Source organism: Glandiceps talaboti, chromosome 1, assembly GCF_964340395.1.
Source record: "Glandiceps talaboti chromosome 1, keGlaTala1.1, whole genome shotgun sequence".
NCBI classification, from domain to species: domain Eukaryota; kingdom Metazoa; phylum Hemichordata; class Enteropneusta; family Spengelidae; genus Glandiceps; species Glandiceps talaboti.
This window is the reverse complement of record NC_135549.1, coordinates 6,459,283-6,478,133: the sequence shown is the minus strand read 5'-3', so window position 1 is coordinate 6,478,133 and position 18,851 is coordinate 6,459,283. Positions and strand designations below refer to the sequence as shown.

General features: G+C 33.4%; 1 protein-coding gene across 1 annotated transcript; it reads right to left on the bottom strand.

Annotated features, from left to right (window-relative positions):
• Nucleotides 1–913: 913 nt before the first annotated feature.
• Nucleotides 914–18,268, bottom strand: LOC144452610 (MAP kinase-activated protein kinase 3-like). The gene is made up of 8 exons (XM_078143770.1): nucleotides 17,924–18,268; nucleotides 7,960–8,099; nucleotides 6,999–7,063; nucleotides 6,245–6,448; nucleotides 4,580–4,655; nucleotides 3,645–3,855; nucleotides 3,084–3,164; nucleotides 914–2,644 (listed from the first exon to the last, which is right to left on the bottom strand). The coding sequence occupies exons 1-8, from the start codon at nucleotides 18,074–18,076 to the stop codon at nucleotides 2,519–2,521; spliced, it is 1,056 nt and encodes a 351-aa protein (XP_077999896.1). The 5' UTR covers nucleotides 18,077–18,268; the 3' UTR covers nucleotides 914–2,518.
• Between the last annotated feature and the right edge of the window lie 583 nt (nucleotides 18,269–18,851).

Genomic DNA, 18,851 nt, shown 5'->3' with positions numbered 1-18,851 from the left:
TCACCAAGAGTAACATAGTACTGTCCCATTTACTGTCTGGCTAAAACAAACCCACTCCAAGGCAAATACTTGCATTTATGAGAATGTCATAGAGTTGAAAAAAATTGAATAACTGTTCACATACTTTGAGGTGGAATTGAAATAAATACATTTATGTGTTACTGTCATCATACAATGACATTTGGTACAGGCACATCTTTTTTATATTAGTGAAATAAGAATTTGTGATCAACTATCATTGAAATATAATCCATGACAATAGGTATCTTAATCTCCATAGAGCAGGTATGTTCTACATATCTTCATAGAGCTGGTATGTTGTACATGTCTCCATGACAACTATGTTCTACATGTCTCAATAGAGCTGGTATGTTCTACATGTCTCCGTGACAACTGTATGTTCTACCTGTCCATAGACCTGGTATGTTTTATGTGTCTCCATAGAGCTGGTATGTTTTACATGTCAAAACTGGTATGTTCAACATGTTTCCATGACAACTATGGTATTTTCTATATGTCTCCATAACAGTTGATATCTTATACATGTCTCCTTGAAAACTGGTATGTTATACACTTACATATCTTCAAGAAAACTGGTACGTTCTACATATTTTCAAAGAATTTCTTGGAAATTAGATTACTAGTGATTGGTATCACTGTTCTTCTACAAAAACATTACATCTTGTACAATGTGAGATTTACCTTTTACCTTGTTTTAACCTATCAGTATTTTCACATCTATAACCCCCCACCCCCCCCCCCCCATCCCATTGAAATAAGCCTCTATTTCACAAATTGCTACATGCCTAATAAATGAGTGACGAATTTATTTTCACTACACACACAAGCTTTTTAAAATCCTACTATGTGGTCAACTTTGATCTGACTATATAATTCAAGGATTTACTTAAAAAAAAAAAAAGTTCTTACAAACTTATAAACATTTGTCTTGGTTATGGAATTCACATTGAATTTATTCCGATTATCTGATTATTCACATTGGATTTGTTCTGATTATCCAATCACATTGAATTTTCTCTGATTACTAAATTCACATTTACTGTTCATATTACGAAATTCACATTTACTGTTCATATTACCAAATTCACATTCAAGTTGTTCTGGATAATGAATTCACAATCATACCGAACTGTACCCATTAAGGAATTTACATCTACTCATCATATGTTTTTGATCCACACATTACAAACAAAATTCATCTCAATAACAAACGCTTAACATAATAGTCATGCTAAACTGACTTACTGGCAAACAGTACTTATTTACAATATTAATGTTTTTTCCAATGAAATTATTGGCTGTCAGTGTCTAATTCATGCAAAAATGAGTGAAGAAAAACAAATCTGAATCAATACAATGGTAGTTTGACTAAAAAAAACTGTCATTAGTTAATGTCAAATAAAAAGAAAACATATATTTATTATACATATATTCTAATGTGAAATGAAAAAAAAAAGTAGCAAACAGTTACATTACCCCAATATGCCATACTTCAGTTATCAAAAAAAAGACAAAAGAATTTACAGTTTGGCCACTAGGGGTACTGATCAGCAGCAGAGTTTTGATCAGATGTGAATTGTGCAGTACTGTAGCAATGTGCTTTGAAAGCCATTTCCCCCCAGTATTTCAAGGCAAACATAATTGTCATAAACCCTACTTCAAAAGAGTTCATTTTACATTTTTGATGGAATAATTTGTAGGAACTCAAAGTTTTTGACAGCATCTTGCACTGCCATGCAATTGGCATCAATGAAGAACATTTTAATTCATTCTCTCCGATCTGAGGCACCCTTGCATGACACTTCACTCAAAAATGGCAACAAAGCAGATAACAGAAATATGGCATATTTAATCTCTTTATAGGACCTTTCATACCTGAGTTCTAAAGTGTTGTTTGATGTCATGTGATGTGATGCGATGTACACACCCTTCCAGTGATAAAATATTGAGTATGAATCATGTTACATTTCAGCCCCACCATGGCTGGTAAAATTACTGAAATGGTACAACTTACAATCTACATGTATACTCTACACTCAGTAGAACGGTATTTTCAGATGACAATCTACCATTTTCATGGCATTGTATTATTGTTAATTTTCCACGATTATCATTAACAAAGGTATTGTGAATTAGTGATTAGCTGTTCCTCTTAATAGAGCAACATAACATCACATACAATTTCTAAATACTTTTGAAATTATTTTGTTCAACCTCATTCATGTACACTTTTTTCCATGTCAAATAATAACTTATTGGCACAACAAATAAAGTGTACTTCCAATATCTTCATTTCCTGTAACGTTTCACATCAAAAATATGGTTTGATTCCATAACTTGGAGTACAAATAACATTTTTAGGCTAAGCCAAGAGTTGCAGAATGAAATGTCAACTCTCTCCTAAACTTGCTAGGTTTACAATGTTATTTTTGTTGTCATAACACCAGTGCTGTAAAGTGGTTGCAAGACATTGGTATGAGTTGACAGCTTTCTCCATCTACTGATTAACTGTTGCCTTGTTACGCCTCTTGTTGAGAAGCGGATTGCTGGATTCCTTGACATCTTTGATCCGTATCTGGTCGTAATCTACTCTCATTGTTGCTAATGCATTTGTCATTTCATCCTGGAATAAATCAGAACCACAAGCTGAGTATTATCAGAAGTCAAAAACAGAACAATTCATTTGAAAGTAAAATATGTATTATACATGCACAAGTGCAACAACCCACATATGAATTGAAGCAAAGTCATGTATAGATGTTATCAGCATTGCAAATTTATTGCTTTTCTTCAACTGGTAGTGTCCAAATTTAAAGGCCAATGACAGATTATGATAAGAAATGAGGAGTGAAAAACAGCTGTCTTGAAGAACTATAAAAATTTGGTTTAGAACAGGAGATTCATCCACTGATAAGATATACATGTAGTAGCAAGTCAAGACCATCGCATTCAAACATTAGGGTCTAAAAAAGATTATATTCAAGTGACATTACTTTTCTGCATTTACATTTCTTAACATTTACACTTGGGTGTACTGTAGTAGAATACTTTGTAAAACTTACCTGTACATCTAACCACTGATCTTCTTCCTCTTTCAAAACAATAGCTGACATCAATGGTGTCTGTGGCACTTCAGATGCTCTCTGTGCAATGATAAATCACACAGACACAAATCAATATTGCATGATCTCTATGATTTCACTTTTTAATAAATCCTAATCATGAATTAGTTTACTTTTTAAAGTAGCAGGTAAACGTCAAACACTATTCACTGGAGAGCTCTTTTGTACCGCAACCTTTCTACATTTCACCTCTAGATGGCGCTACTTATGGGCTGAATCACTAAAATGCCATATTCACACATTCTGTCACTAGGGGGCACCAATTTAGAAATCGACATGAACGTTATAACAATCTACATTCACACTTCTAGCACTAGAGGGCACTGTTTACAAGCAAGGTCTATTGGAAATGTCAACTATGCATGTACGATAATGCTTGCTTCAATGACACAAGTCCACTGTCTTTCTACTGTACCAATACTTGTATCAAGTTGAGCTATTTCGCCATTTTGTAGCTGACTGTTTTTCTTATCATACCCCTATCACATCATTACAACTTACTTTAACCCATGAATATTCCATAAACTCGGTAATTGTCATTCTTTCATTAGGATCAGTCTTCAGCAGTTGTCTGATCAGGTTCTTGGCTTCTTCCGAAACATTGCTCCATTCTGGGTCTGGGAATTCATATTGACCATTCCTTATCCTCTTCTTCATTCCTGGTGAAATTGCCATTCCATGATTGCTATAAAATGGTGGGAAACCACACAATCTGGCAAAAGAAAAGTATAAATATTTCAATCTTATTTAATAAAGAAGTGAACAATTTAGCAGTTGTTGACACAATAAGTATCTTTATTAGATGAACACATGGAAAGTGAACACATCAGATGTATTTCAGCAAAATCTACTTTCCAAATTATTGATTATTAAAATTTGGTCATGTGTAAAACCGTTGTCCATTCATTGTAGACAATACAACTCAGGTTTTGTATAGAAGTCAAACTCTAAAACCTAACCCTTGTAATAATATATAAACTTGTCTATTCTACAGTCGTCTATAGTTCTAAAATTTTGACTGAATATAATCTTGCCATAACTGTAGATTAACCCTGTTGTTTACAAAGAAATATGGGAATGGCATCTTCTGAAGTGAGCACTCAGAATAAGTGAATTATTACGGTAATGGTTCATACAATTTACATTCTTAACAGAACTGAAAACAAAGAGTGAATGACTGCACAGTAAAATTGCTAAATAATGACTGATATCTACTTCCTACTTATGACTTCCTAGTATTTAGCGCTCAGCTGCTAATGAAGTCAATTTAGGTGATGTCTTCCAGTACATTGACTGCCATGATTCACACAACAGCAAATTGACAACCTTCTCTGTACAGCTGTCTTATTCAATGATATACAGATAAATGAATGAATCACATACTCTTACACACACACAATAGACAAGAAGATGACAAACAGTGCCATAACACTTACAGAATATATGTAATAACTCCTAGAGACCACATATCACATGATTTATCATATTTCTCAGGCCCTAACACTTCAGGAGCTGCAGAGCAAAAAAAACAACATTTCAGAAATATAAGCATATTTCAACCAAATATCATTTCAAAGGTGTGATAAATTTATCATAGAAAATACTCACAAGAATCTACGATACTGCAAAATGTCACCTCACGTGTCAAAGTTTACTAATTTGTAACATTGCAGCATCTTGACATACTAAAATGACCTGTGTATAGGTTAGAGTCCAATAGGAGAGATGTTCATGGATAAGTTTGGGTGAAATGTTCAATTCTATTCAGTTGACCTCTAATACTAAGTACTGTATTGATAACTTTATAATCCAAATGTTAATCAAATAATCTAATTAAATATGCATTATTGGTTGAATTAATTTAGTAAAGGGATGGTTTCAAATTCCCATTATTAGATAATTAAAATCTGTCATTAATGTTACATAATAAATTAATTATAATCTCTTTGTCACATCATCAGACATTATACAAATCTGTCATTTACATCACATCATTAATATACAAGTTGATGAAATGAATGATTCATGCAGCCAAGTCTGTTTGTATACATGTCTGCAAGAAAGATGAATAAATTGCCTTAGCAAATATTCTGTCAAATAAATATTAATATCATGAAACCTGGAATTGCATGACAGGGAATTAAAATATTAATTGCCTATCCTGTCATTGAAATATTTCTTATTGTACTACATATTGTAATCAAACGGTACATCAGATCAATACAACATTTCTTTAACATGATTATTCAGCTGCTTTAAGTCCTGGCAATGTCTGAAATTTGATAAAAACTGTGAATTTTCAATAAATAGGGAGGCCCATTGTAACAACTGTAATGATTTTAATAAATATCTTGAAACATTAAATCTAAAACATAGGTGATTATTATCAGGAGTAACAATTTAGGGTACCCTCTTTGGCTAACATGATATCGTATTGGATATTGAAAAATGACATTATTTTCAAAATGACACATCACTTAATTAATAGTTATAATGATCATCAAACTAAAAACCTAATAAGTTCTATTTTTATAGACTACACAGGGTGTATCTACACTTTATATGAAAATTTCATTTTTTGCACTCTTTCTACTCTTAATTCATGTGAAGTCAGTAACAGATTATGACAGCTAGATAATTTCCTTTATCGTCATATTTGTACATATGTTATACAAAATGACTACAATTGTTTGCAGATAGTAAAGTGTATGCAGTAGTTTGGAAATGAACTTACCTACATAATATGGTGTAAAGTATGGAATCTGTATATTATCATGAAATGTACAAGGTATCAATTTCGAAATGAACTTACCTACATAATATGGTGTAAAGCATGGAGACTGTATATTATCATGAAATGTACAAGGTATCAATTTCGAAATGAACTTACCTACATAATATGGTGTAAAGTATGGAATTTGTATATTATCATGAAATGTACAAGGTATCAATTTCGAAATGAACTTACCTACATAATATGGTGTAAAGTATGGAATCTGTATATTATCATGAAATGTATGAGGCATCAATTCTGAAATGAATTCACCCACATATGTAATAAGGTGTATAGCATGGAATATGTATCTTTGCAATGAACTTACCTACATAATAAGGAGTATAACATGGTGTCTGTAACATAGTATTTGTAGTTATCTTGGCAAACCCAAAGTCTGTTAGCTTCAAAATAGCATTAGGTGATGTATCAGTATACAGTAAGTTTTCTGGTTTAATGTCCCTATGTGCTATATCTTTGCTGTGAAGGAATAAAATAGCTTTTCCAATATCTGCAACTATCTGTGCTGCCTCTGAAATGGAAATAACATAGAATATGTTTAGTTTTAAGAATACATGTCATTACCTGTCTTGCTTCTCATATGAACTATGCATGGGAAACAAAAAAGTTATTGCATAGGTGTATTCTCAATTCCTGATAACTGAATTTACATTATCTGTTTAATACTTAGAGTGATGTTCCACATGTTTAGAATCACAGGTTTCATCAAAATTGTTTTACGAGTTTGTTCTACCACTAACAGAAATGAACTACACTATGTTCTACTGACTTGATTAACATATTAAAGGAAGTAAATTAATTCCATTATTCAGCAATACAGTTGGTGTTGATATATATTATAATGTGATAACACATCCTACAACTCTACCGCTACCTTTATGATTTTACTTATGCATGCCTCTTAAAAGGATATTTTATTGCCGTCTATACTATTCTATAGTTTTTTTTTCTAAAACACAAAACAGACAACAATATACTTTTTGCAATACAAATGTACAAATATTTTGAAACTACTACACTATCCCCCAATGAAGACATACTACAGTGTACATTACACATACCTCTTTCTGTGAATGCTGAATCTGCTCTTTCTTGTATCCTGGAGAAAAGTTCACCTCCTTCCATACTGTCAATGCAAAATAAAAACATCAACACATTAATAGATAATACCATGTGATGATTACTCAAAGTTGACTTTTATAGTCTAACATTTCAATTGGAGTCACAGTAACAAGCATTTCATTAGGTCTAGTGAATAACTTTACAAACTTCCATTAACTTATTACATGCATGGTTAATGCCACCATAAACTGTCACTTGTCATTAGATTAACATGTAATAGCCAGCATGTATCACCTTTCAGCCAATTTTCGCCATAGTTCTAATTCAACTATTTATGTATATCCTGTATACAACAGTAATGAGTGTATTAAGTACTTCAGAAAAAATTTGAGAAATGTGGGCTATGGGTAATAAATTAATGTGTAAGGATGTGTACACATTGACAATGTAGAACTTTTACAAATTCCTATTCACGTTTACTACTAGTATCTATCAAGACATCAGTGATCATATTTCAACCTAGTCTGGATGCCAACGTGGTTTCTAACTAAACCTGTCAGTGGAGGTGTATTATCGTAAGGATACCATATATACGAACTAGACTAATTTCAATCTGAAGCAAAGTTCATTTTGGACTATTTTCTGTATTGATTAGAACCACTTTATTTCAATATATTATACAAAATAAATTATACAAAACATTTCAGAACAAACTTTCTTTGAGAATTATTATCCCTGCATCGATTCAGTTGAATTGGTTCAAAATTGGTTCAAAATCATCTTGTGTCCCCATAAGAAAACTGAGCAATGTTTTGAATTGATAAACCGGTTTTGAACTGCTTTACTTAGAATCAGGCAGGGACTAATTTCATTTTGATTTCAAACTGATTTCATTATTCCATATGGGGGACAGGGCTAACGTGTCAAGAAAGAGCCGTGGTACATGTAGATTATACTTACCATTCCATAACAACTAAGAGACAACGACTTCCATGGTAAACATTTTCATATACATCTATGATATTGACAATATGAAGACACCCTGATGCTTTCCAGTGTAAATCTAATTCTCTTCTTGCTTTGGGGTTATCTCTTAATACCTACACAAAAACACAAAAGTTCCAAAACTCATTCAGGAAACTGAAACTGAACTCAATATGGCTACTGAGGGATGTGTTGGAGAAGTCAATAAAGATTATATTATATTCACAGTGGCTATCTATTTTAATTCTTTTGTGCCATGAATAGTAGTGATGAAATGTATGTGCTGAAACCAATCCTGAATATGTCACAGAGACCGCTTCTCATTTCTAGGTACTCTCTTGACTGAAAAAAACAACCAAAAATACTTGTTTTCACATCATTTGAAATTTGGTCAATAGTAAAGTGTGAGAGTAGTTCTCCAACTCTACACAATTTAATTTTAGTTTCTAAACTATTAATACAGTACCTCCTCCACAATCAGGAAGGAAAACACCTTTGTTCTTGTTCTGTATTCTGACCACATATCTTGAAATGGTCATCAGTGCTACATGTATGCCTTCAAGCACAACAATTATACTATGAGTAGTAGTTACAGACTACAGTACATGAACATGTTTTGTGCATGTAGTTCATTCTTGCAAACCAGACTTATTATTTCTACTACTACACTTCAAAATAACACCGACTCGTTAAGAACGGTGCTGTATAACGGTCATGGTTTGCGATGATGTAGTTATTAAATTCCATTATTCAATTTGTTCTGTGAGTTGAAGTGTTGTCTGTACTCAGTTTCAGACAATTCATGTGACATTCAATGATTCAATTCCTCGATATCACCATAACCATAAATGTATATCCCTATTGCATGCATACAATCAAAATATGTAATGTTCTGTGTATTAAAAGTATTTATTTGTGAAACTATGTCAAGGATATGATATGGCCATACATATGGAATCATGATGCATGAAAGTTGTATTGCATGTTGTTGACAACACACATCAACATGTATAGCCTTGAAACTAATTTATGAAATTAAGTCATGCATGGGGTCATACTATGTCAATGAAAAATAACACAGATTTATCACACGACAGCTAAATACATTACTCTGTCTATCCAACCATCATATACATGTATATGTAATCCAGTAGACATGTTGAAATGACCTTCAAGGCAAATAAACAAAGTTTCAGCTGGTACTATTGCCTGTTCATTAAATCAAAGTGTTTATATTACACTTCCCTGTAAAAATGCTACATACATGTACATGAATCATAACCAACTCCAGCACTATAAATAATTATTGTTTGGATTTCACACCATTCTCATTTCAAGGCCAGTGTTGGACTAGGATTACTGTAAAGCTTGTGATAGAATTAAGAATGATGATGCTATCTAATCCTTATGCACGGTCCTACTGAACTAGCACTATAGGATTGAATCGTGGGCCTTTAAAGTGGCCATAAGGATGAGGATTTGATATTTATTTTGGATTTGTAATTTATAAAACAACTTTATCCTGGCTTTCTACTTGAAAAAATCAAAATCAATGTGAAACAACATATGCCACGTCCTTGTTTGCAACTCAATAAATGGCAAAAGATTAAACAAATGTGTGAAATGTTTGTTACTGTATGTACAATAACAATGTACAATAACAAACATTTTATGCATTTTTAGTTTTTTACAATGTATTGAGTTACACACACAAACTTTGTCAATGTTGTTTGACATTGACTTTGCAAGTAGGAAGCCACGATAAAATTCTTTTATAAATTAAAAATCCAAAATAAATACCCAATCCTCATCCATATGGCCACTTTAATGATGTTCAATATGTTCTTGGTGGGCACAATTATATCATAGGAAGACATGCGTGTATACACGTACTACAGTGCCACAAGCCCATCATGTCTTATATATTGTGAACATATCAAATCATCTACATTTGTATATTTCATTTTACATCAAAATTTTACATCAAAATATACAACAACAAATGTGTGTGAATTCATGCTGGGTGTTATCTTTTGTGCAGGACTGTTGAAATAATGCACACTGACATTTGAATTTAGGTCAATGTCCTTATAATATCTTGAAGATTCTTAACATATGATGTTTACAAAGAGAGAAATCATCAACACTTGGTATGACTCATAACTAGATTTGATAAAGACATGTAACTAGGTTATGTAGCTTAAGTTATGGTAGTTATAATATATCATTTCTAAGGCTATTTTTAGTAAAGTGAGTTTAAAAGGTCATGGATTCTAACATACTGTACAGTGTCTGAAGATGGTATACCAGTTTATTACATTTATATGTGTTTAACTTATACACATGTATTCTCTCTCTACCAGGAGGAATCATATTTTCAGCAAACACTGTAATATGTCCTGCCACAATAACATAATTTTGAGGCAAACAAAATACATGTATGTAAGATGCTGGTCTTTTGATCATCTTTGTATAGGTTATATTGTCCTAGAATGACCACATGCAGACTTCTAAATCTTTTCTCCATACACATATTTTTACAGGTTTTAAAAATGCCAGCGAAACCTGATATATAGAAAATAATGGGTTCTGATGCAACCATGGCAGATATATGATTCACAGCAATTAACATGGCCAATGTTGTCCATGATCACTATCCTCTCCAGTGATCATACTGTGTATAGGAAACTGGACTACATAGTACATGCCTGATGACAGAGTATTTCTTTGATGGAAATGCAATGTAAATGAACTTGAACTGTTCTGCTAGGGAGTAATGGTAAAACTAATTGATGAGAATATCAAATTGTTTCTCCAGGGTTTTAACATCCAAACCAGCCAGTCTTTTGTACCACCTGAGCAGGTCTAGATTACCAATGAGTCAGTCTGTGACCTTCTACACCCATGAAATGGACATATCAGATGTACTTTGTGACAATTATCTGCCCTGTCCAGTTCATTCCCCCCTGTGAGATATTGTCATATGACCTAGAAATCCAACCAGGGAGATGTTGTTATATATAAGAATCAAGCAGGAATTGTTATCACAAGTCTGATTTTGTACTAAGCACTTTGTATGAATTTACTAATCCAGGGTAATGCATGACGGCAGACGCATGCAGTAATCTCCTAGTCTCCTACAAAGGGAAGATGAGTATATCTTGTAGAGGGAATGAAGTGATTGATTTGATGCTTTAACATGTACATAGATGTGAATGCATTAAATACAGTCTAATAAAATCCCTAGGACTACATGCAGAAGTTTGTATTGGAAGTGTAGTACATTCTACTCGCAAGAGATGATAGAAATAGCATTACGTTGTAAGTGTTCAAAGAGAGATTGGATTGTGCCCAACACCTAAAGTAACCTGCCATTGATTCACAAGTTGTACATTGTATGGATATAAAGCATCGTATTTATTTCATTATTTCGAATCACTTGATTTTTTAAAAGGAATACTTTAAGTCAATGGGCCAAATCTCTGATTGGTTGAAATTTAGGATATAAATAGACATCTTGAAAACATGACTTATCTACCAAGCACAATAAGTATTAAGAGGAAGTGTAGCCATTGGTTTTAACATTCTCAACATTAAGTGTGAACAGATTGAATATTGTATGATGAACCTGTAATCTCAATAAATCTCAGGAACATGTCTCCTGAGTCCTACCTAATTCTACATGTACAGTCATAGCATTGGTTAATTTAATTCTAAGTGTCAATTTTCAGATCCAAGAATATGAAAGAATTGCAGTCTTTCAGAAAGCTAAAGCTGTGCATAGTACCGTAATGTTTTGGCCATAAAAGTGAATGACTTCACTGTACATGACTTCTTTAAATGGTAATACCTCACGAGTTGACAATTAGGGAGATGAAATTTGAAATGATACGTAAGAAGTGAATGACTTGAAGGACCTCAACCTGACATGAGTCAGTAACCTCTCAATGAGAATAACGTGAAGTGAATGATCATACTAAAACTGAAAATCACAAACACATCCATATTATATTATACCATTCACTGCAATATCTTGCGACTGGTGGGCCCTGAATTGTTTTCATTAATGTATACATAGAGAGAAGAACACAGTCACTTGGCAACAACTTACGTTTAAAATGACTGCAATGGTTCTATTTGTTTACTAGTCCTATGGATCTTGATCACATCATGGAGGTAGAATCATCTTACTTGTGCCTTGTCAAAATGAATAATCTCAGTTTCAACTAGACCCACACATGCTTGCCCTTAGGGACGATCGCACAATGTTGCACAAGCTCAAAAACGAACATCATTTGTTCAGGTCAAAACCCCCCTCCCCCCTTCCCCCTAATTGAATGTTCACAAGTGCAACATCAAACATTTATATATTATGTAAACCATCATGAAAAATGTAGCAGGCACACCACTATGATCGATGTACTGTAAAAACATGATTGTAAACACATTAAAATAGTACAAGAAACCCAGCACCATATCTCACTTTAGAAATAAATTTTTATCAACTTTATCAACATCTCAGTAGTAAATTTGAAAGCTGTTATCATTGAAGGAGTGAAAGTTTTCCGTTGAAATTTGGTTAGAAGTGTGAAAATGAAGTTCAGCAATGGCACTGACGCCAGACCCCCTCTAAATGAATGAAGTTCGCTTTATATTGAGCTTGTGTGACATTGTGTGGTATACCCTTAGTTGCCACAACAGTGACAAGCATTTTCACCTGTCACTATATAGTGGGTAATCAAATGAGGTCACTGAGACTACAGACATGACATGACCAATATCTGAATGCCGACATCAGACTGACCACTAATACCTCTATTCTATCAGTGTACCAGCATATATTCTAAGTGTACCAGGAATGGATACATGTACCTATCTACCTGTATTAGACTGGCCACTAACATAATCTAACAGTGTACCAGGATACATGTACCTGTCTACCTGTATCAGACTGACCACTAATACATTCTAACAGTGTACCAGGATACATGTACCTGTCTACCTGTATCGGACTGGCCACTAACATAATCTAACAGTGTACCAGGATACATGTACCTGTCTACCTGTATCAGACTGGCCACTAACATATTCTAACAGTGTACCAGGATACATGTACCTGTCTACCTGTATCAGACTGGCCACTAATACATTCTAACAGTGTACCAGGATACATGTACCTGTCTACCTGTATCAGACTGACCACTAATACATTCTAACAGTGTACCAGGATACATGTACCTGTCTACCCGTATCAGACTGGCCACTAACATAATCTAACAGTGTACCAGGATACATGTACCTGTCTACCTGTATCAGACTGGCCACTAACATAATCTAACAGTGTACCAGGATACATGTACCAGTTTATTGTCTGCATGTATATCCTCCTTCCTCCTAGTTCATTATTACCACAGCACTACACATCAGATGGCAATTTTCCAATCTATTTACTGTTCACCATCAATCTCTGCCTTTCAGTGCAAGCTGTCAATAACACCTAATGGGTTCACAGACATCACAAGACATGCAGGAAATAGTAAATGCTATCCATTTAGATTTACCCTACTCAGTGAATCTTGCCAAGTCATGACTTCAATAAATGTGTAGAAGTCAGAAATCAATATGTAGGTATACGTCTATGTGTGGAGATTATTCTTGTACTTATGGCATTGTGAATGCCTAGTAGTTCAATATTTGATATATGACAGAATGAAGCATTTAACAGGATACATGTGAAGGTTTTAATTATAACATCAATTATGGAAACAGAAATGGATCTATTCTGTCAAACTTTATAGTGTGTGTAGTCTAGTATTAAACTTAGTGTACAGTACATGTATGTATATCATTTTTGAGAGTAAAAATCAGCTGTACTTAGAACAATCAATATGTCACACTTTATCTAATATGTAGTATCTAGTATCTAATATAATATTTTTCCCACAGTTTCAATCAATACCAGAGGGAACTTGGGCTATTTTCAATTTTTTTTGGTCCGAGGACATTTGATCTTAATCACACTAGACAGTACATGTATATACATTACATCACAGTACATTTTTGTATTTACAGGATACTGTAAATTCTAGTATAACATGGTTTGGAAAACTGCCAGAATAGCGTTTTAAACTTTTGACATTTTATATTTGTGTCTACATGTATATAATGTAGCATATTACATTTCTTGTAAATTGACAAAGTTGATGCTTGTTGAATATTTCTGTGATAGGTTTTCAAATCTTGAAGTAGTTCACAGAACCATGTGTTCTACTAGTGCTATTCTTCATCGAATCTTAAGATCTCTCCTTTAGAGATGAGGCGATACCATGTGGGCATCCAGACTAAGAACCATGTAAATTGTCCTACTAACAATGATTCTGAGACAATCTACTCCAGGCAGTCTACCCACCTTATAATGTTAGACAATGGTCTGGGAATTGGAGTGTGTTCACAGATAAATTGTCCTACAACATACAAACAATGATTCTGAGACAATCTACTCCAGGCAGTCTACCCACCTTGTTAGAAAATGGTCTGAGAATTGTCCTACAACTTACAAGCAATGATTCTGTGACAGGCTACCCTAGGTAGTCCACCCAATGGTCTTGGAATTGTCCTACAACTTACAAAAATACAAGCAATGATTCTGTGACAGGCAATGACACAATACCAACTGGACCATACATGTATTAAACTCAAATCCATTGAGTAGGGTAGGGACACACCATGGCTGAAGTAGGATGAGGTGACTTGTGTATGTATCAACTACTGTAACAGCCATTTAATAACAAAATCAACTATACTTATGACGATTTATTACTGGGACTGGTAACTGAAGTGACAATCTGTCATGATGTTGGCAAATTAGAAGCTCAACTGCATGACAAAAGAGATATGATGCTAAAAGTGTTGATTACACAACAAATTATATGTATTCCTGAGAACAGGAAAACTTTACAAGGCAAGTGAATATGTATAATAGAAAGTTGAACATAAATAAGGGGTATTAAATTGCACAAATTAATATTCAGATGCAGTCAGTTGAAGAATTTGGTGTGTGTGGTTTTTTTTGGGGGCATGATACAACATACATATATGTACATGGATAATTTGTTCTGATACTCCTCTGGATAAAACAAAATATCAATAACAGGAAATACAGGACAGCTGTCAATATTTTACTGCCAAAAGGGTGTAATGTTCTATAAATACCTTGTATCATTTCCCTTTTCAACCACCACACACATACTGATAGTAATTTATGCAATTCTTCATCTAACAGACAACTACACAATTAAATTATTGAATCATAACCTCATTTCAAATGGATTTTTAGCTTGTGATTTTTTTGTGACGCAGGTCAGCAGTTTCTTATGTTGTAGTTCAAAGCAATGAATAAGTGGCATTAGGATGATCATATTTGGTTTTTAAAAAATGGACCCATGACATTTATGTGTCATGAATCAGCCATAATTTTTTTTGTTAATTCCTTTGGCACTATAAAAAGATATACATATATATATGTAGATATTTGAGAAGATATAAAATGATTGTTTGCTATTTCTTGAATTCATACATCAAAATCATATATCCAGACTTGATAACCTCAAGCACTGCCATAAAATAGACCACACACAAACTGTAAATATGAACTACTGGTATCACAAACACTTGGATACTGAGAGAGCTCTCACTTGTATAAGTTGTAATAAATCAATTCAACTCCCCACAAAGTGACATCATCAATATTATTTCTTCCAGTTTAAGATGCTATTCCTAAGAATGAAATATTGTAAATAACTTGGTACAGATGTTAACCACAAGTTAATTAGCCTGGCTGTCAAGGTCAAAGCCTTTGGTCTGTGGAAAACCTGAGTCTACTGGTATTGATGATGATGATGACTCATTTTGTATCAATGTAACTAATATAAACATAGCTACAACATGTTGGCATACGAAGCTGCCAGACCTAAATAACAACATACATTTTAACAAAGTGAGTATATGTCTCCCATTTCAGAACCCTAGACTGATTATCTCTATTCATCTCTATGGAATGTAAAGCAAGAAAACTATGGCGTTCAAATATTTCCAAGCCTAAAACAGTAGCAGTGTAATTTATTCACTATGGATATTCTCTCTTTTTTATTTAGATCATTTCTGCTTTGTTCTGAAATTCGTATATTATTATTACTACAAGTACAACATCTCTCTCCTTTACTGAGCATATCATTTGATTTGCATATAATTTGATTGCACACATACATTCCCTGTGAATACAAAACTGTTAAATTTCAGTATAAATAGGTATGTACAAGAACTGACTGTATGATGTGTTATTCAGTCCTTATCAGCCCTCTCTTCTGCCCAGCTGATAGGCATGGCATGATACATGTACCTTACAGACTACTGAGACTAATATAAATGAATAGTGCATAAAAATATATTTTGTGATTTTTTTTTATCAGTAGTGATATACATAGAATTGAAGAAATCACTACTTAGATTCATATAAAAATCATATTGTGTACTTGTCTGAATTATGCAAAAAGCTGTATCTACAGTTTACAAATACAATCACCTACAGATACTAGCTAGGAGGAAATACCTTCAGACAGCTAAGCTTTAACTTTCATTTTCATCTCCAGTCGTGAATGATAATGTACAAAATGTACAAGTGACACAAACATAGCTGGAATGGTATCCAAGTCAATGAACTTGGATTACTCATAAATGTGCAAGTACATGATATGCTTATATAGACACATATATATAATATATCACACTGTTGATATTAAACTTCAGAACTGACATGATACAATACAGTATACATGTACAAGTATACATACATGTAACAGTATGGGAGAAAAGGACTTCATCAAATCTACAAATAATTGTAAAAATATTAGACAAAATTAGAGATCATATTTTGCTGCCTTTATTTTAATAAAATTACAGTAAGGTTGATTAATCAAAATTTATTGACTTTATCAATGATGATACCATGAAAATATAATTTATAAAATATTTCAAAATAACTATCAAATTCTGTCATTTTCATTGAATTTGAAGTATTCATTTAAGTGATATTATACAATCTCTCAATATCGCCATATTTATAGTCTTCATTCTGTGTATTTGTGTATTGTTTGTTGATGGGTGTAACACTTTGATGACTATCAATGAATTCATAGTAAAATCGGTCAAAATGACTAATACTGTTGTGTCTCTTACACATGTACAACTAGCAATGGCCAGGATGGTCACAATTATGAGTTAACAATAGGTTTACACCAACAACAATCTACAGAAACAACATTATCAAACTATTTTATTGTAGGAACCTGAATAAACGTAATTTACAAATAACTGTGCCTTTCTTGAATCAAGAATGTCTGAATGTACACATCAAGTGATTGTACCCATGATCATGATGTATCCGACATATTTTCTGTAAGTATTGTAATAAATACAAATAACTGATTCCATACCCTAGTGATATTGCTGTTTTGTAAAATCAAAAGTTAAATGTAAAGTGTCTGTTGTTAATTTTTCACAAATATAGTCACTATTGATGTCATAACGACAGAGAAAAAGAAGACTTCGGAAAGGTACAAATTAAATGTAGAGGTACGGTGTCTACAATACATGTATGTATGTTCATACGCATAGTATGTTTGTCCAGGATATCGGAAGAGGATGAAGAGTGATGTGACCATGTCGCTTTCAATAATGAAATTGACATATTTGATCTCGTGAGAACTTATTGCTTGTTGAGGGAATCCCCACCCTCGGACCGCCACACGGTATACATGTACCCCCTCAACGTGCATGCCCAAATATATTCGGTAACTTCCGGCGTGTTTCCAACTGTTAAATATCTCGCCATCGTACCCCTCGAAGGAAGATTCAACGATTAAAAACAGACATTTTGGCTTACCTTTAGGGCAAATTTATGTCCGGTCGACCTCGAGTAACATTCTAATACCTTGCCATTAATTCCAAGTCCTAAAACGTTTTGTGAAATTTTGTAATCGTCTGTGATTGTGGTTTTCTTTGGTTGCAAATTCTTCGATTGACTCTCACCCATCATTTTTTAGTTTACAGACTGATGAAATGTAAACAGTGATGTGAGTTACTCGTAAGTAAGTCCTGAAACGATGTAGTTTGACTTTGAAGGCAAAACAGGCGGCGTGGTTGACTTATTTGATACGAAAAAACCTATCACACTGGACTAAACTGGTTACTCCTTCGTCCGTATGTACAACGAGCTCGGTGCAATGACTTGTCTGTGTGTCGTATCACAGGGCAGGTCAAATATAGACGATGACGTCATGTTGAATGCACTTGAGTGAATTGCTCAATACATGTAATATGTACACACGGGACCGTAGGCAAACATAGCGTCAGTCGTATTAAAATAATGAGGGTAAATTATTTCCCACGTGACGATGAAATTTATTCTCATACCTCGATATTACGAATGTGTGAAATCATTATTATGCCCCTTGTGAGGAAAATAATGGCCAACCTACAGACATTTAAATTTTGTGTCCCGAGATATGTATTTCAGAAAATAATAAAATCACTGGTTTCTGGGATCGCGTACACATAACCTATCTGTAATCTTGAACCACATGGCACTCAGGTTTGGTTAGTTATGATTACGAAAACAAACACACAAACAAACAAATAAACAAACAAAAATAAATAAATAAATAAATAAATAAATAAATAAATAAATAAATAAATAAATAAAACATATGGTAATTCTTGTTTTTGATAGTGATTTGTACTGACTCTCCTGTTGATGCTTGTCAGTATTTATTTATTTATTGCGGGTTTATTTATTTATTTATTTATTTTGT

Excerpts from the sequence above, each read along its gene's own strand:
- LOC144452610 (XM_078143770.1), bottom strand. The coding sequence starts at position 18,076 with ATGATGGGTGAGAGTCAATCGAAGAATTTGCAACCAAAGAAAACCACA. Across the intron at positions 7,064-7,959 it reads CTCTTAGTTGTTATGGAATG|TATGGAAGGAGGTGAACTTT; the intron begins GTAAGTATAATC and ends TTGCATTGACAG. Across the intron at positions 4,656-6,244 it reads TTATACTCCTTATTATGTAG|CTCCTGAAGTGTTAGGGCCT; the intron begins GTAAGTTCATTG and ends TTTGCTCTGCAG.